Here is a 19,532-nt window from a genome sequence, read left to right on the forward strand (position 1 = left end):
GAGTGCAGCCAAGAGAAGCACCGAGTAGTCTGGCCTAAATCGACGAGTCAGGCCAATAAGAATGGCAGTGTGGGGATGGATACATTGCAGTCGGCGGCCGTCAGCGGCGCTAGTGGTGAGTATGTGTCTTTGTTTGCTAGCACACATTATGGATGAAAGCTAACGTTGGCTTGTGAGCAGCTGAAGGCGTTTGCTCTCGCTCCCCGACTAATGTTACTACCCACGCGCCCGCGGTGGCTAAGCCCCCCCCCTCTCTGAGTTGGTTTCTCCCTATGTCTCCCCCATGTTTCTGGTCTATCTTCTTATCTTATCTTGACTGATAACCATCAAATAAGGGTGATAATGTAAAAAAAAAAAAAAAGATATACAAAAACTTGAAGCACACCGAGGCAAATCTTTATTCTCTTCCATTGATCCATTGGAACCCATCATTTCTCTATTTACTCACTAAGAATGTTCTGGCATCTGAGAACCATTTCCTTTCTACTTCTTTCTTGCCAAGTTCCCAGAGTTTAACAAGAAGCCGAGACCCACTTTTGGCTGTAGTCAGTATATAACTCTTGTTGTCTGGGTATTTTTTGACATTGTGCCGTCCATAAACCAGAGACTGACACAACCGACCAAGCACCAGCAGGAAGAGGGAATCTCTTTCATCATCATTGAGCTGCATAATGCTCTCCCAGCCCGCCAACACTGCTCCACCTACATCCAGTGGACTGGGGTTCTCCAGCATCAAGTACATGATTGTTATTGCCAGTTCAAACACATAGCATCCATTCACGAGCAGAGAAAAGTCCAGGATACCTGACACCTCATGATGCCCGGTGTCAATAGGTATGACAATGATGTTCTGGTCATTTAAGTCCCCATGTATTATTCCTGTAAAAGACAACATAGAAACACTTAGTACTTAGTTGTAAAGATGCTGTGGGGGAAAAAAAGTACCTTCATTTGAGGTAATTGCACCATTTTCATGACCTTACCATAAAGCGTCTCTTACCATAAAGAGTAGAGGTATTTAGCTCTAGTTACTTCTGTTACATTTGTCCTGGTCAATTTAATCTATAATAATAAACTCTTACGGGTGAAAACCCCATATAACCAGACAAGAATGTTGATATTGAATGGTTCTGTCAAACTCTGGATTATATTCAATTAATATTAAAAAAACAAATTCTCTAATATCTTTATATGGCAGCTATAGTTAATGATAGATGTTGTGGTTTTGGCAAATCAATTATGGGTAAAGTTAGGCAACTAAAACACCTGTAAACCCGTAATAAACACTTAAAAGCCCTACCTAGAGACAGTTTTTGGTTTGTCCATTCTGGGCTACTGTAGAAACATGTCAGTTCAACATAGTGACCTTCAGTGAAGGGATCTGTAGATATAAAAGGCTCATTCTAAGGTAACAACACAACACGTTTATTTACAGGTGATTATACACTAATGAATACACTATTATTCATTATACACTATTATATTCCATTTCTGCCAATAGATCCTTCTAAATGTTGCACACTGGACCTTTAAATAAAGGTCAGCACAGTAGTATCAGCAAACGGTTGTTTGTTTATTTTCCCAACATTATTCATATTCATTCGTTGTTAATATAACGCGATTAAGAGTCTACAGCCATGGTAGCAGCTCTTTGAGGCTGTGCTTAGGCACAGCGGTGCTTTGACGTAAATCCAAATTATACAGTAACAGTATAATTTAATAATAAACCAAAAGAATACAGAGTATAAGAAATGTAGATTTGTTCTGTTACCTTTTTGGAAGGAGATGATTTTTGGCTGCACATGTGATTTATACTGTTCTATGACTGCCTTGACCACTTCCTGCAGGGGATCTCCATCCATCACAGATAAGTAGCCCTCCAGGAGAGGAATGTTGAGTAAACTCCAAAGTGTGTCATATTTTAGTAAGACATCCAGGTTTGGGGATACCATCTGAAAAAATACAAATGTTTTAATGCCATGTATTTTTGCTGCTTATTTTTAATCAATAACTGTTTAATACCATCTTTTTGTCTTTTTTTTTGGCCACTTGGGGGCAGAAGTCAACAACAAGCTAAGCCTCACTCACATCTAACAGGTGCCAACCTGTGAATGTTGTCACCTGTGAATGTGGCTAATGTGTTAGAAACGGGTTTCTTATTTGACACATACAGCAGATATGCATACATCTACTGATGGAAGTCCACTATTCACTATACAATATAATTGGGTCTTTCGCAGCTGAATGTTCCACTAGTTGCTAACCTTTTCAGCATGCTGTTTGGTGCTTAGCAGGTGGTATAGAGCTCTTTTTTGCTGAAAACAGCTGGTTGACGCAGCTGGAAACAGGATTAATGACAGGGGTGAGGGTAAAGCAAAACAGTGAAGTCACAGGCCATAAAACCTAAATAGCAAGCTGAAAGACACTAAGATACTGCCATTAGCGCAGCAGCCAACTGCTTTAAAATATCTATTAGTTGAAATGTACACATTTCAATTCAATCCAATGCAATATTTTTATTTTTTTGTATAGTTCCAAATCATTACAGAAGTTTTCTTAGGACACTTTTCAAATACAGCAGGTCTAGACTGTACTCCTTGGCGAGAGTGGCAAAGAAAAATGTTTTAAGAGGCAGAAACCTTGAGTAGACCCCAGCTAGGTGGGCAGCCATCAATCTCGACTAGTTGTGTCGAGAGGGAGACAGAGAGAGAGACAGAGATGCAATAATAACAATAACAACAACTGTAATAGTAGAAATACGACTAATAATAATAGTAATGATGATGATGACCTTTGAACTTACTTGTTGCAGTGTCTTATCAACAGTGGCAGCCAACTTCCCAACATGATAAAGATCCTGCATTGTAACTTGGGACCTCTGAATTGTTTTTCCAGGGATATAGGTCAACAACCTCACACAGTAGGTCTGAACACCATGTCCGCAGTCTAATAAGGTAACAGGAACATTTTCAGTTCAGTATAGCATCATAACTCTGTACAGTCTTGTTTAAAATGAATACATATTCTAAAATCATAGAGCTATTGATGCTGGTTTCATGAAATTGCGATCGCAACAATTCAACCAATACCTGTAAATTCTCAACGTAATCTAACCAACAAACCAGTGTCTCTCCTAGTTGACTTTTCAAACAGCCATGACAAATCTGTATACGTAGCTCCTGGGAAATCCTGAAATACCTCAGGTGATTATATTGCCTTTGTCTCTTTCTCAGAATGCCCTGAAGTCAGCAAAGATTCAGGTGACATTCCCTGTACTTTATTAAGGTAGCAGCCACCCACATGCCTTGCAAGATTAAAAGGAAGGATATTTGTGCAGTTACCTTGTACTGTGACAAGGTAACTGCAAAAATACCCTTAGGTGTGGTCATCTTTAGGTTGGGTGAGTGGTGTATTTTGGTTGTAGTGATTATTCCTTTTACTCCTTTTTTGCCCTCAGCTCAGCATTAAGACTTGAAACAGGGGGAAACCGCTTTCTTGGCTCAATCAAAAGATAACAAAATCCACCTACATTACACCTCTAAAGCTCACTTAACGTGTTGTATCTTTGTTGTTTAATACGTTAAAAATCTACATGTAAAAACAACTATTTACTGTTTCGCTGTGGTTTATGATGGACAATTTTTGGGGCGGTGAGCAATAACTTTCTTGAGTCTCTGTTGAATGCCTGAAAACGTTTATCTTTGAAAAGAGCCAGGCTAGCTGTAACATTCTACAACATTCTTTTGTATGTTGTGTCTGTGCATCACACTTAATTCAAAACCTGTTATGCGCATACAGGCAGTAGTGATGGGTGTATACTGGCACTGGTTGCTTCTTAGACATATAAGTTGTTTTTGGATTGGGACTGTTTTGTGTATAGGGGCCCGTTACCCACCTCTTGTCGCATATGCTTCCCTTTGTGACTCAACTTATTTTATAAAATGCGACTGCAGAGATATTTTGCTGTTACCTATTTCCTCCATACTCATTAGCTGCCCTGTGGTGGTGGGCACAGCTGTCTGAGCAGGAACTTCATGCTGGCGAAGAAAGGACATGGCGAGGGTCTGCACCTCCAGCAGTGTAGTCCTCTTACTCTCTTCTGAGTTCATGATCTTCAGGACATGCTTGGTACCCTCTTTGTCCACCACAAGAAAGTTCTGGTCAATATAACTAGGCAGGGTGGAGATCTCAGTTATGGTCACTCCATAAAGTTGCTCTATCACTTTGGTCGCTTGCTGTAAGGTAAGTGTGGGTCTTGGATTGACAGAAGTGGTGTGATCTGCACATCCATATAGGGAGAAAGTATGTGGTGAGGACAAAACCTGAGAAAACAAGCTGGTACAAGTTATTGTTGCTCCTAGCCCCAGACAGACATTGCTATCCCCATTACAGGATGGTTTTGTCCCATATAACAATTGTGTTTAGTGTACAACAATGTCATTAAAACCTTTTTTTTATTCCTGAAGATAATGCAAATAATTAATTATAAAATAATGTATATTCTGTTACACCAACAATGTGATTTACACCTTAAAATGCCCATTTGATGAAATCTAAAATAACACATTAACAAACACTTCTTTGGATACATACCTTAGATGCTCTATAACCTAGGATAACCTTCTTACAGAGCTCACAAGACATACATTTTTTCGGCAAGACTCATAATAATCATGAAATATAAAAACAGTTTGTTGGCTTTGTATAAACAATCATTTTATGATATACAGTATTATCAGGTTCTTATAGGAGTACAGTAGACATCTTAACATCTTCATTATTACTTGTGCGTATAATTAAAAGGGCTTTGACAATAACTAGACAACTACTGTAAATTAATCATAGTTTTTGATGAACTTTACCTTTCAGTCATTTAACAGAAAATAGGTGGACTTACCCATCGTCTTTCAGCAGATAATGTGGATGAGGTGAGAGGCTGGCTGTGCAGAGTATGAGAGCTTTATACTATCCATCTGTTGAAAAGCCTGCCAAACCAGATTCCTGGTTAAACTGAGAGAAAAGTAGTGCCTTCTTGGTCAAAAGTTGCTATTGTGTGACTCAATGTAATCATTTAGCCATAGCATAGCCATGCATAAAAGTGATTTTGAATATATTGGTCTCACTTTGTAAAACATGGAAAACTTAAACAAGGTCATAAAACCAAACACTATCTATGAGACTGTTGTTATTGAGAGATTTGGGTTCCTGTTCTTTGGCAGCTGCACATACTTCATATATCTTTACTGTTACAATTCATTGTTTTAACCTTGTCAAGGAAGCTGAATCCCCCAGCTAGGACTGATACCAAGCAATGATACCACTGAACCAGTTTCAAAGTATATTCATTATTTTATTAAACCATTTTTACCTTCACGTCCTGCTGTTTAGGACACTACTGATGTACTCAGTAAGGTCAGTCAACTGGACAACTGTCTTTTCCACTAAGGAAACAAATAGGGCCTTGGCTAACAAATGGCCTTTTTTTTTCTTGAGTTATGAGCCTGAAGCAACATAACAGGTTTGCTGTCTCCAAGTGTTGACAGACCTGTTCTGAACACAGGTGAAGACTATGACTTGAGAAGAAAGACAAATGTATGGTTCAATGGATAAACTTTTTAATTTGCAGCTGGGTATGCTACAGTATCTTAATATACACTTTATTGAAAATTGTATGGCATGTGCTTTTGGCCACCTGGTGGCAGGCATTGGGTGCACAGGGGATTGTCTGATGTGGTGTGGCAGCAGTGTTTGTGGTGGATATGTGGGGGTGGCAGTGTGGGTGTTATATGAGCCTGAAGACATGTCCTGAATAAAGGTGAAGAATTCTAACTATGACTTATACTGAGACACTGTATTGACCAATCTTAAGGAAATAGTTATTTACTTTTATTTATTGCTCAACTGATGTACTTTATAGGTTAATGTTGCTCACAGAAAAAAAACAAATTGTTGGATTTTTGAAACTGAACTAAGATTCCTACATAATCAAAATCCACAAATGGCTTCTTTCTATATGCTCTCAAACATACATAAAGGTGCGGTTAATCCCCCAGCGAGAACTGATATCAAGCAATGACAGCCTTACTGCGCCAGTGTGAAAGTATATTCACTATCTTATTAAACCATTTTCACCTTCATTTTCTGCATATCCTCTGGACACAACTGATTTATGATGTACTACTGATGTACTTTTAAAGTTAGTGGTGGGCTTGCTACAAAAACTATATTATTATATATTTTAATCAAAATTGTGCTTTTGGCAAGAAGGTCGATTACAATTATTATAGATACTTGCCTGATGCACATTAAGAGTGCATTTATTTTATTTTCTACTAAAGGCAATGCAGCCTCCATTGGCAGTAGGAGCCTCTGAGGATCACACGAGGGCAGTGTTACACCAGATTTTATCCAGAGTTGTAAAGACAGAGGGATATACAGTATTAAAACAATTGATCTGAAAAGCTCTCAAAGCATGTTACTAAACAAAATAATGTAATAAAGTTAATACTGGATTGAATTGATTGAAAATGTTGTTACATATTTAAAAATTCTAATTAATACTTATAAAAACATGATGTGTCTGTGTATCTAGTCTATTCTAATGTAGTGTGTGAGCACGTAGCGTAGGAGTGGCCCTTCACTGACAGTGACAAGGATCAACCAAGCTACAACTACAAAGTGCTAAAGAGTTAGTCTAATAAACCTCACAGGACACCAGTAAACAATGAAAAGAATGTCAGTTTCTAAAAATATGTTGACATCTGCAGCTGTAAGAGATTTCTGTATTTGTTTAGAGTTTTTCTGCATGGCTTAACACATCCTGAGTTGGATGAAATAGTTGTTTTCTTTAGATTATGTTGGATTATAGCAATTTGTGTAATCACAGATAACTGATTTTATATGAATCCGCTTGTGTGAGGAAGAATTAAACACAACTTAACCTCTCCCCTTTTATACATTCAGAATACGTAGTGTGTGACTATGGACAAATATGCAAATCACCATAAAATTATCTTAATTTTTATTTTTTTTTTTTTAGTTATTTTTTTGGCCTTTTAATGCCTTTATTTGATAGAGACAGCTGGAGATCGACAGGAAAGGGGGGTAGAGAGAGGGGGGATGACATGCAGCAAAGGGCCGCAGGTCGGATTCAAACCCGGGCCGCTGTAGCAACTCCGTATGTGGGTCTACAAAAAATAATTCTGTTATCAAGGATAGTAACATGTATTAGTATGATGGCCCAAGCCACACAGGGTAACAGCCAGCAATGGTAATACAGTACACAAGGCTACCATGTTTCGTTAAGTACACAGGTTAGGTTCTTTTTGCCGTTAGCCACACCTCAAACAATTCATAATTTCAAATTACAGATTACATAGTTTATTTTAGTTATAATATACATTTATTTGCTTTTGGCCATACCCTGTTTAAATGGAGTGCACACATTTTCACATTGTAGGGTTAAGTAAATATTTTCTGTTATATTAATCATTGTTTCTTGTGTTACCATGTGGAAGAGGTCTGTCCTGGTGGAAGAAAGGTGTGACCAAGGGTGGAGGATTGTTATATCCTGTGGCCTGCCAATCAAGCCCTACCATGTGCTGCCATGTTGGAGGGGGATTTTGGGTTTAGTTTGTTTTACTTGTAGTAGTTGTAGTTGGCGTCCATTTTGTTTTCCCCTTGTGTGTAAATTGGTTTGGCCAAGCCACTATATCTGTTCCCTTGTGTGTCTCATTCAGTCAGGTCAGTTTGTCCAGTTCATATTCTGGTTGTTGTATGCTGTTTTCAGTATAGTTATATTTTATAAATATAATATATTTTTATATGTTATATATTATAGGCCTAGATGTTAAATTCTTGGTTTCTGTTGTTTGGTATTTTTGGGTAAATAGAAAAACCCTATTTTTCAACAAACTCCTGTTTTCCTCATTGCTTGACTGTTTGGTCCCTGACAATTAGGTATAACAGGGAAAAACACAATTAAAAAAATATTAAATATAAATATGTATATTTAGAAAGATTTCTGTTCTAAAACAGAACACAATCATCAGCAGAAAATGAGTCAGTAACCTATGAAAAGTAACTTTGGGCATTGTGTCAGGGATTGTTCTATGCTATTGTCGGCGCTGTGTATGTGTGAGATGGTAAAAAAAAAACAGAGTTTAAGCTTGCACAGTTTATCTTTGTGGATTTTACTGATTCCGAATTGACAATAATACAGTCGACACATGACACCCTTTTGTTTGTGTTTATAAAGTTGTGTGTTTTAACTGACACGTTAAGAATTGTTTATATGCAATATTTTTTAAAGGGAGTTTGGTGCATGGAGCTTTTTAGTTTAATTCAAACTGCCAATGTGTATAATCTTTTACATTTTGTCACCACTGCAGAAACACTAGATAACTTCTAAAATAAGATAAGGTTGTTTGAGGCTTGCTGCTGTTATTAGTTTTATTTATGGTTGAATAATTTGTGTTCTGATTACTGAAGCTCGCTGATCAGTCTAATCATCAGCCTATTGTATTCAGTTTTGATTTAGAGATGTAAAACATGAATGTGGTTAAATTGACTTTTATTGAAATAGCTTCCATATTTGTTTTTGTTTTTTTTAAAGAATCCTACAAACTGGGAATGTTTGGTTATGAATGAATTGCGCCCTTGAGTGGCCATAGTTGTGCTACTCAGCTAACTGTCAAAAGGCCATTTTCACAGCAGCTATTTTGACATAAAATAGGGTAAATACAAGTGTAACTAGTGATACTAATTATATACCAGTTAAATGTTGGAGTGAAAGTTCAATCTTGACTTAAAAACAATAGCTAACAATCTCACCATGAACTGCTAATATATGACACCTTGTAGTGAGACTGTTTTGTCCATTATATATTTTTTTCAAAGTATCAAGATGTATTTTTTAAGCAGTATGGAAAAATGTTTAATACCCAATGGTAGTGTAGGTAATTTTAATACATTATAGCATTATTATAATTAAATTATTGCAACAGGCCAAACTAAAAACTCTAAAACATGATGAAAATCTAATCTGATGCATTTTTATGAATGTTACTGAATACATGTATGTCCACCACAGATCAAACTACATGGATTTCTAATTTTCCTGTAGGGCTGTTACAGTTGGCTGTTTTACAGTTTGAATGTACAGTATGACACCAAAATACTTTCTACTTATTCACCACAGGGAGGTAAGCCATGCGGTTCTGAAATATAATTTAGCTTTTCAAAGACTAGTTAATTATATTTAATTCAACTTAAATGTTCTGTCTGAAGTCAGCTCTTGTTTCATAAGAGCAATTTCCTGTTTTACAGGTGCAGTAATAAGTAGTAAGACATGTTGCAGGTCACAAACCACACAAGTAATCATCTACTGGCTAAATGCCGAGGTGCAAGGAGTCAGTCAAAGTCCACTCTGCCTGACATTTAACTGGTGTTTTAGGGATTATTATGGTTATACTTCAATAAGTCAATCTGTTACTGTGTGCACTAGAGCAGAGCTTCTTTTCAGACATGAGAGCTCCCTTTTCTTTGGCAGGAATTTGATGAGCTACGACAGACTGACAAGAAGATAAGTGAAAAACCATATATATATATATATATATATATATATATATATGTATATGTATATATGTATATGTATATATATATATATATATATACATGTATATGTATATATGTATATGTATATATATATATATATATATATACATGTATATGTATATATGTATATATATATATGTATATATGTATATGTATATATATATATATATATATGTATATATGTATATATGTATATATATATATATATATATATATGTATATATATATATATATATATATATATATATATATATATGTATATGTATATATATGTATATATGTATATGTATATATATATATATATGTATATGTATAAATATATATATATGTATATATGTATATGTATATATATATATATATGTATATATGTATATATGTATATGTATATATATATATATGTATATATATATATATGTATATATATATGTATATATGTATATATGTATATGTATATATATATGTATATATGTATATATATATATATATATATATATATGTATATATGTATATATATATATATATATATATATATGTATATATGTATATATATATATGTATATATATATATGTATATGTATATATGTATATGTATATATGTATATATATATATGTATATATATATATATATATATATATATGTATATATGTATATATATATATGTATAAGATAGTTCCAGCTTTCCCTTTCAGTGGTTTGACAGTATCTCATTTGCATTTCTAGTGAGTAATGTTGCTCTACTTAATCCTGTTCAGATTCCTAATGCAGTTTTACTACAAATATTTCTCACCATCACACTCATACAAGCATACATATTGAAAAAAAATTTACCAGACTCTTTAAGGAGGAGTTATTTTCTTCATTGAGATCACAGTATAAAAGTATTCAGCATTAAAAACACATTCTGGAAGTTGAGCTAGATTTCCCACTGAAACAGAGACATACTGCACCAAAGTCTTGTATGCACATCAATCCGTACAGCAAGACATTATTGCAATTTAGCTGACATGTGACCTGAACATTAAATGCATTTTTGCTTGGCAAACGACATGATATTCGCTTGTCAGCATAAGATCCGTCACAGAGGAAACACTGTAGCCTACTGCACTGTACAAACATACAGAAGAAAGGACAATTTGATACAAGGCACCCATGTATTCCATGAGGACCACAACCTGAAACCTGTAGTGTTCATTTTTGAATCTATAAAATGTAGACCATTGCATTGAGAGCACTGTACAGTATAGAGCATACAATTACAGAATATGGACACTCAAATAAAATGGCAGTAAATATAATGCACTCTGCAGTAATTAAGGAGTGATTTCAGAGTAGTGTAATGCATGAATACAGACAATTACCAAGGTACACAAGTCCATTAAAGTGTATAAACCCTGATGACTTTAGGCACTTATTAAACATGATCCAGTTTCTTAAATATAATGATTGGTCAAATATGGTTGCTTAAGAAACTACTCACTGTACAGCATTTGCCAAAGTTAGTTAGTTATTTTAATAACTTTTTTGCTTTTACACTGGAGGATCCATTGTTATTGAGTATCATGACCTCTTCTTGCATACAGTTTTTTGCCACTCAACCTTTCTCTGATTCAGACACACTGCAGCATTCGTACTTCAATATTTTTGAATCTCAAGAGTAAAATGTGCATTATTTAAAGTAATGAAATTAAAATTATACTTGATCTGGACAAAAGGCTCAGCGGAATCACCCTGATAAAATTTGTGAATGGCTTTCTTTATACAGTTCTCACTTTCTGTCACTAAACTGAGCAGCGCTCTGAAACCATATATTCTCCACCTGCTCCTTTCCAAGCTTCCAGAGATGATGAAGGATGTTTACGCCCTTCCTGGTTGAGATCATCAGATACTCTGCATTTTCTGGATGCAGGGAAACGGCATGACGAGCTAAAACAAATGACTGGCAGAAGCGGGACAGCACCAGCACATAGAGACAATCTTTCTCTGCCTCGTTGAGGGGAAGGATACTCTCCCAGCCAGCGAGGATGGGTCCACCCACCTCTACAGGTTTAGGGTGCTCCGTCATCATGTACATGATGGTGATGGCTAGCTCATTGATGTAATAGCCACTGTTCATGTCCCCAAAGTCAAGGATGCCAGAAATCCTGTAGCTCTCACTCTCATCAGGTTGCACCAGCACATTCAGGTCATTGAAGTCGCCATGGTTAATGCCTTAGAAAAGAAAGAAAGAAATTGTAGTTGTTTATGGGAACTAAATTACATGACTACTTGTGTATTCAATCACAGTCTCCGTTGATAGTGTCCAACATACCAATGAAAAGCCACCGCTGTGTCCTTGTGCTTGTTAAATAGTATGAATGTAATACAGGGCAGTCTTCAAAAAGAGGATCCAGATGATAATCTAATGAGTAAATATCATACTCACACTTGCGGAAACTGGAGCGTTTGGGGACCACACAGGTCTTGTACTGATGAATGACGGACTTCACAACGTCCTGAAGAGGATCTCCATCTAATACATGAATGTATGTTTCCAGGAGGTGAACACATGACAGACTCCATATGAACTTCTCTCTCTCCAGCATGCTAAGATAAGGGTGCTCCAACTGGGGAAAAAAACAATAATAATACAGAGAAAAAAAAAAAGTACAATTTTAAGTAAAAAGGAGGACAAGTAAACCGTTTTTATCAGCTGTTAACTTAAGAAAAAAGTCTGCTAAGAAGAAATGAAAGGCTAGTCCTTTATAATATACATTATCTGAATTATATTCAAAATAATGCAAACATGGGTGACATCGACGTAGCATGATTAAAACAGATCTGGAGGTATTACAAAATAGAGTAAATGATCTATTAGTTTCACAGGGGTGTTACTATTATACCTTTTGTAGGATTGTGTCCATTCTGGCAGCCGTCTTGCCGGTTTCATACAGTAACTCTGGTGTTAAAGGAGCCTTGGAAATAGTGGTTCCAGGCAAATAAGTCAACAGCCGCACCAGATAAGTCTGACAGCCATACCCACAATCTGTCAAAGGTAAAGACAGGATGAGTATTACAGCCATTTACCTCGATCTTAGCCCTCATAAAGCATGACCCGTATGTTGTGGCCTTGCTCAAGGGCCCACTTATCATTACTAAACAGCTTGAGTATTCATATTACGGTGGATATGAACCTGCCATGGTCTGTTGTATTGCTTAAGATTAAAACTACAAATGTTATTTTTTTTATTTTTTGTCTTGAGGCAGAATATGTTAGTCTACCTCCTCCACTGGACAAGTTCCAACAGCGTAGCTCATCACTTATCTTTCTTAGCTTACTGAAACAGCAACTAGCCCAGGGCCAATTTCAACTACTGAGCGTATTCACACACACTTACGGACATACATGATGATGCTCCCAGAAACCTCTGTGAATAAATTCTTGGGTGGGAGGCACTACAGGAATGGAATTTAGCCCTAAAGGGTTGGTGAATATCACTACTGTACAGGAATAGGGAGGAATACATTCAATTAAATCCTAACAGCAGCACTTCTGTTTCTAAAACACTATGAACTTGAATAATGAACATTATGAAAGTGATGATTCACAATTTCATTACTAATTCTAATGCCACAGTAAGAGACAAAAAACTCATTTATATTGGAGCGTAAAAGCTGTTAATGTTATTTTATAAGTAATTAATGGGTGAATGGTGACATTTGGATGTCCGTTAAGACGGAATTAATTGAATTTATATATAACTGATGACAAACTCTGACTTCAAACGTGCTCCAAATGTGGATGCAATTTTCTGAAAATGGCGTATGACATCTACATCTATCTTTTCAGCAAACTTAGAGGCATAAGATGGCATTATTCCTCAGGTCTGAACTGCAGGACTGGTCTCATACCCATTTCTTCCAAGCTCAAGAGCTTCCCTGAGGTGGTGGGCAAAGCTGTTTGGGCAGGAAGTCCATTCTGGTGCAGGAAGGACATGGCATACGTCTGCACCTCGATCAGCGCGGGGTTCTTACTGTCCTCTGAGTTCATTATCTTCAGGACGTACTCGCCACCCTCCATGGCCGCCACGTAGAAGTTCTGGTCATCGTAGCTCGGCAGCGAGCGAATTTCGGATGCTGTCAGTCTGAACAGCCTCTTCACAATCTCAGCCACCTGAGACTGGCTGAAGTTAGGCTTGGCATGCTTCACTGACATTATTGCTGCATGAAAACAACATGCAAATCAGATTTAAAGGATTTTGCTTGCAGACATCTATAAAAGTGTCATAGTAGCTTTTGGTAAATTTCTGATCATTTGTGTTGTATTTCAGGAGCTATTTTTAATTTCATAACTATTATTGATTGTTTGTTTATTATCATATGATTCTGATTTTCTTATTTTAGTTTGTTCCTACCTATTTAATGGTCACTTAAATACCTTCCTAATATTACTGAAGTGGCTGGTAAATTTGCAGCATGTTTGTGTATTTGGTTGTTTTTCTTTGTCTGGTATCATTAAAACCTGATCATGAAGAAGAAAATAAATAAATAATTTTCTATGTAGACTTATTTGCTTGTTTTGATGTTGTTTTGACAAAATAAAGATGACATCTTGGACCCTGAAAGTCTGCAATGAGCATTCGTGTTCCCTTAGATCTTATACAGGCCTACTAAACATTAAAAAATAAACGAAAAAATAAACTTGGGCGCAACCAAACATCCTATAAAGTTTGAGTTGAGATGTTTTTCACATGCACTGATGATTATTTCTGTATTATTTGCAGTGTCCTCTAGCAAAGTCTACATGCTGTGAGCCAAATCAAAGCCGTACTCTTCCAGTATTACTACGCGAGATTAAACAAAAGGTCGCCATAAACTGCACAGACATACCTCACTATATTACACACACCGCTAAGGACGGTGTCTTTCATACACCCAGTGACAGTGTAAGTGTTCACACATAGTAACTGTAACATACTGAGTCCGTAGAAACAGCAAGTTTTCCTTCATTTTGAGTTGATCCACGTGAACTGTTTGGTATGAGACGCTCTTGTATTCAATGATTCAATGAGATAACGGTACACTGGCTGCAGCTACATGAATAACAGTCCTAAGGGTGAATAATGACGGACACATATTATTCACATGCCAGCACACCTACCTCAGGCTGTATAAAAACACCAGGGCAATAATGGGTAACACGTTACGTTACGTCGTGGGTCCGCTGCTGACAAGACACTGAACTACAGACTTATGGGACCGTAAAAATGTCGATGTCCGGTGAGATTTTTCAAAATACAAGTAACACTAATACAGTTTAAGGATGTAGGTTTTGGCAGTAATACAAATAACGTATATAACGTATATATTATAATGCGTTGTTTTTAAGTTAAATTCGTCACATAATTGATCAGCTCTTTTCACAGCATACAACATTTTTATGTCTAGCATTAATATCAAGCGAGTGTAAATCAGCAAAAATATAACTTCCGGTGTCTAATTTCGATGTTAAAGACTGTTGGATGCAAATTAGACGCGATTTAACGACTCTGAATGCGAGCAAATACACACCACATTAAAATAAATGTGTTTTTTCTTCGCAAATGTATGTATTAATAAAGCTCACGCTAAGACTATTGTCAAGTAAGATTTAAAATAATAAGTAACTTCTGTTACCAAATTTCAACATAAAAGTCTGACTGCTATTTTGGTAGTATGTTTGAATTCTAACATATTTAACATAACTCACGTTTCTAAACTCTTGTGAGGTTAACTTTTTTAAACGTCCAAAGATATCTGAAGTCATTTATTATTTCAATTAGAAAAGTCTGGACATGGATCCTTCATACCTCTGTCTACTAAACAGAGCTGGTCCTGTCCTGTCCTGTCCTGTCCTGCTAGAGGGCCCTCTTACCTAACCCATAAAACATGTATGTGCAACTATTTACCATTGCCATACAGTTACACCTGACATCCCAGCGGCCCCACTACAATTTGTCTCCCTCTGTCGGTCTAAGAATTAGTAAATCTATACAGAACAGAGTGATTTATAAACAAATATTTATTCTATAGAATATTTTCAATAGAATCTTAACATTCACATTGTAGAAAATATAAATGTAGAAAATAATGAAAATAATAAAAACTGAGAATTAGCTTTGTCTATACAATGTAAAGAGAAGCCCATAGGCTCTGGCTGCATCAGGTCCATTCAAAATGGGCTCACCTGTAAGAAAGTACTATTGGCTGAATACTTGATGGTTATTATTTACTGATATATCTGCATCCATATGCCCAGCTAATCAACAATTTAAATCCAACATTTAATCAATAGTCAATGTCAATCCATTGCTTTACATTTGGATTAGAGTTAACTAAACCTTTACTGAGAGAGTAGATAATTATTATCTTATTTAAAAATGATGTGTGTCTGTGAGGAGAGCCCTCATGCCCATATTGTCTAGACTGCTGTTGGAGAGCGTGAGAGTTTCATTTCATACACGGGCATATGAACGCATCACTTCTTTTCCGATCATAAATACTGCAGCCTGTTGACGTTTATCAGATGTAATATATCGTTTATTTCACTCTCAATGTTGTCAGGAACAAAGTCACAGAACAGACCTGGAAGACACAGAGAGACCAAGAGCTGCACTGCCAGCTGTTAGTGAGACAGACAAAGAGACAGAGAGACCAAGAGCTGCACTGCCAGCTGTTAGTGAGACAGACAAAGAGACAGAGAGACCAAGAGCTGCACTGCCAGCTGTTAGTGAGACAGACAGAGAGACAGAGAGACCAAGAGCTGCACTGCCAGCTGTTAGTGAGACAGACAAAGAGACAGAGAGACCAAGAGCTGCACTGCCAGCTGTTAGTGAGACAGACAAAGAGACAGAGAGACCAAGAGCTGCACTGCCAGCTGTTAGTGAGACAGACAGAGAGACAGAGAGACCAAGAGCTGCACTGCCAGCTGTTAGTGAGACAGACAAAGAGACAGAGAGACCAAGAGCTGCACTGCCAGCTGTTAGTGAGACAGACAGAGAGACAGACAGACCAAGAGCTGCACTGCCAGCTGTTAGTGAGACATTAAACCTGGAGAGACAAGCAAAAGTTTACCTGATTCCTGTTCCCACAATTCTCTTTTGTGGTTGTTGTTTTTTTCTGACGGATAGTTCGTTCATCCTCTCATCAAAGTTGTAAACATTGACACCTGCCCGAGGGGTGGGGTGGGGCCCTAAGCAGTGTGCGTAGTGTGCGTACAGGGCGGACCGGCTCAGGTGAGTCCTGAACCATCCCGTAGTTATGCTGCTATAGGCCTAGACTACCGGGGGATTTCCCATGATGCACTGAGCTCCTCTCTTCCTCTCCCTCTCTTTCTGCACTCATTCATGTCCCATTAATGCATGTTACTAACTTCAGAGTTCTTGTGCTTTCTCGTCTCGCAGGTTCTCATGGAGCTTGGTGGAGCCTCCTGCCATGGTCCTGCTTGACTCCAATTGCTAATATTACTGATATTATTATTACTATTATTATTACCACAGATACTATTATCACTATACGCACTGCTCATTGTCCCCCATCATTGTTATCATCGTTGTCATCATCTTCTTCATGTTCATTATCATCATCATCATCAGTTACTACTATTAGTGTAGTTGTTGCAACTGTTGTTAGTGTGCACCTTTGTCTCTGTCTCTGTCCTTCTGTCGTTACCTCTGTTCTCTCTCTCTGTCTCTCTGTCTCTCTCTCTCTCTCTTTCACCCCAAATGGTGGAGGCAGACGACCACCCATCTAGGGCCGGGGTCTGTCCGAGGTTTCTGCCTCTTAAAAGGAAGTTATTCCTTGCCGCCATCTCCAAGTGCTTGCTCATGGTGGGAACTGTTGGGTCTCTGTAAATAATTTTATAAGGAGTTCGGTCTAGATCTGCTCTAGTTAAAAAGTGTCCTGAGATAACTTCTGTTATGAATTAGCGCTATACAAATAAAATTGAATTGAAAATTAAATCCCAGATGGCCTTAAGATCTATAGACTTATTTGTTGTGTGTGTTTTGAATTTTTTTAATTAACAATAATTATATTTGAAAAGAACTGTTAAGCACAGCAGATTGTTTAACAAGCTTTACTTAATTTTTCTCCTATGCTGATAATTTGTATGTGATTCTCATCTTGTATGCTGTCTGTTATCTGAACAGTGAAGCTTACTTCTTCTTTGATGTGACATAAAAATCCATAGAATAGAATATGATGAAACACAATGAAAACAATGCATTGACGGTTTCAAAAGAAACACATGACAATATCTTCTAGAAATGCATGTTGTGCATGAATGTGCTAAAAAGCTTGTTTGTTGATTGTTTTCAGTGAACGGTGAACTGAGAGTATCCGTTTCCAACCAGTGAACACTTAATCATCATTAACCCAGAAACATATTCCTTTAATGCTGACCTGGAGTGCAGGGAGATTAAGCAGTGCTCTTTTCTCTCCTTCTAAAGGGAAAATTAACAATACAGAATAAATCAGTGTCATATTGTCACATTGCTTCAATCAGTGAAGCCACGTGGTCCTGCTCTCCTTTGATCCTGATTACAATGACATTTTATTTGGTTTGTTCAAAACAAAAAATGGTCTAAAACAGTTGGCTCAGAGTTTATGCAGGCAGGCCAGTCAAACTGTAACATTTCCACTCGTATATCTTACATTTCACTTCGAACTGGTCAACAGTGTTTTTTTTTACATTTTTCCTGTCATTTTTGGCTGGTTGCTTGGTTTATTTCTAAGACGCTTCTCCATCTGTCATAGATCATTTAATAAGAAGTTGTTCTACACCTACTGCTGAGAGAGAAATCTTTGCCATGTAGCTGCTAAATACCTCACTATATTCTCCAGCTAGTTGCTAACATTGTGTGTCTCAGGGCAGAAGAAGCAAATTGTCTGATGAAGGCATTTTTACAGTGTTTTTGTCTGCCATTTGATGCTGGACAGGCAGCGTCTTTTATCAGTGTACATTTTTTCTAAAACAGCTGTCTACTGTGGCCTCTAATGAGAATGGTGGGACTAAAACTTAATTAAAACTGTCAAGTTGTGGGGCGTAAAACCAAAATAATGCTCTGAAGGAAAAATATCTGTAATAACTCTGTGTGTTTATCACTGTGAGTGACAACTTTTACATTATACAGTCATTTGACACATTGTTAGTATTAAAATATTTATTGGTACAGCTTTAAATATAGGCAACTAGTACTTTTTTTTTCTTGGTTAAATGAAAACCACATTTTTTTTCTTTAAACACAGGTCATTTTAATTAGTTTGAATGAAACTCTGTTGTTTCTTTTTCCTCCCACTTAATGAGCATGTTTGCTTATAGTCAACAACAGCATATTACAAGATGAATTATCCATCTATTCCCAATCTATTGACACAGTAAACACACATGTTGTTTTTTGCAGTTTAGTGTTGTGTGTGGTTGGTTGAATCTTGTGAGCTTAATGGGGATGTTTTGTAATGTGGGCAGATGTGTGCATCTGTCTAGGAGTGTGTGTGCACATTAATGTGGACCGCATTTCTTTGATCTTCATTTTCTTATCACAACTCCCACATGGTAGCTGCACAGGCAGTCAGCCTGACGTTTAGTGGCCATGAAGGCATCAGCAGTCATCTTAGACCACCTGTCACAAAGCGTTCCCACACCAGCAGGAGAGGCGAAGGAAAAATGTCAGCTGGTCAACCAATACTGGAGCTGCTTTTGTTAAAGCCTGTCTGGCAGCCACAGATGGAGCCAGCCTATCATAGCTAGTATCTTCAGTTTATCCTGCCTCCGTCCTCTTTGCCCACCTGTGTGCGCTGGCCTGACATTTACAGTATATTCTCCTTTCAAACTATGGATCATAGCCTATACTGAGCTGGCTGTTTTTATCTTAATTTAGTCGTTTATCTTAATTGCCTT

At 37.0% G+C, this 19,532-nt stretch overlaps 2 protein-coding genes across 6 annotated transcripts; both read right to left on the bottom strand.

The window, feature by feature from the left end:
• Positions 1-380: 380 nt before the first annotated feature.
• LOC127349879 (hydroxylysine kinase-like) lies at positions 381-4,994 on the bottom strand. 4 transcript variants are annotated; one of them, XM_051375943.1, is made up of 6 exons: positions 4,898-4,994; positions 3,971-4,279; positions 2,804-2,946; positions 1,772-1,952; positions 1,301-1,381; positions 381-879 (listed from the first exon to the last, which is right to left on the bottom strand). In XM_051375943.1, the coding sequence occupies exons 1-6, from the start codon at positions 4,899-4,901 to the stop codon at positions 437-439; spliced, it is 1,161 nt and encodes a 386-aa protein (XP_051231903.1). In that variant the 5' UTR covers positions 4,902-4,994; the 3' UTR covers positions 381-436. The 4 variants fall into 4 exon arrangements, with proteins under 4 accessions (XP_051231903.1, XP_051231902.1, XP_051231905.1 ...); XM_051375942.1 differs by having other exon boundaries at positions 2,792-2,946; XM_051375945.1 differs by lacking the exon at positions 1,301-1,381 and having other exon boundaries at positions 4,898-4,993.
• Positions 4,995-10,451: 5,457 nt separating this feature from the next.
• hykk.2 (hydroxylysine kinase, tandem duplicate 2) lies at positions 10,452-16,808 on the bottom strand. 2 transcript variants are annotated; one of them, XM_051375948.1, is made up of 5 exons: positions 16,706-16,808; positions 13,505-13,813; positions 12,496-12,638; positions 12,039-12,219; positions 10,452-11,824 (listed from the first exon to the last, which is right to left on the bottom strand). In XM_051375948.1, the coding sequence occupies exons 2-5, from the start codon at positions 13,806-13,808 to the stop codon at positions 11,382-11,384; spliced, it is 1,071 nt and encodes a 356-aa protein (XP_051231908.1). In that variant the 5' UTR covers positions 13,809-13,813; positions 16,706-16,808; the 3' UTR covers positions 10,452-11,381. The 2 variants fall into 2 exon arrangements, with proteins under 2 accessions (XP_051231908.1, XP_051231909.1); XM_051375949.1 differs by lacking the exon at positions 16,706-16,808 and adding an exon at positions 14,754-14,848.
• Between the last annotated feature and the right edge of the window lie 2,724 nt (positions 16,809-19,532).

Source organism: Dicentrarchus labrax, unplaced genomic scaffold (genome assembly GCF_905237075.1).
Source record: "Dicentrarchus labrax unplaced genomic scaffold, dlabrax2021, whole genome shotgun sequence".
Lineage (NCBI taxonomy): Eukaryota > Metazoa > Chordata > Actinopteri > Moronidae > Dicentrarchus > Dicentrarchus labrax.

Excerpts from the sequence above, each read along its gene's own strand:
- LOC127349879 (XM_051375942.1), bottom strand. Across the intron at positions 2,947-3,970 it reads AATGAGTATGGAGGAAATAG|ACTGCGGACATGGTGTTCAG; the intron begins GTAACAGCAAAA and ends TTACCTTATTAG. Across the intron at positions 880-1,300 it reads AAACCAAAAACTGTCTCTAG|GAATAATACATGGGGACTTA; the intron begins GTAGGGCTTTTA and ends TGTCTTTTACAG.
- hykk.2 (XM_051375948.1), bottom strand. The coding sequence starts at position 13,808 with ATGTCAGTGAAGCATGCCAAGCCTAACTTCAGCCAGTCTCAGGTGGCT. Across the intron at positions 12,220-12,495 it reads TGGACACAATCCTACAAAAG|TTGGAGCACCCTTATCTTAG; the intron begins GTATAATAGTAA and ends TTTTTTCCCCAG. Across the intron at positions 11,825-12,038 it reads ACGCTCCAGTTTCCGCAAGT|GCATTAACCATGGCGACTTC; the intron begins GTGAGTATGATA and ends TTCTTTTCTAAG.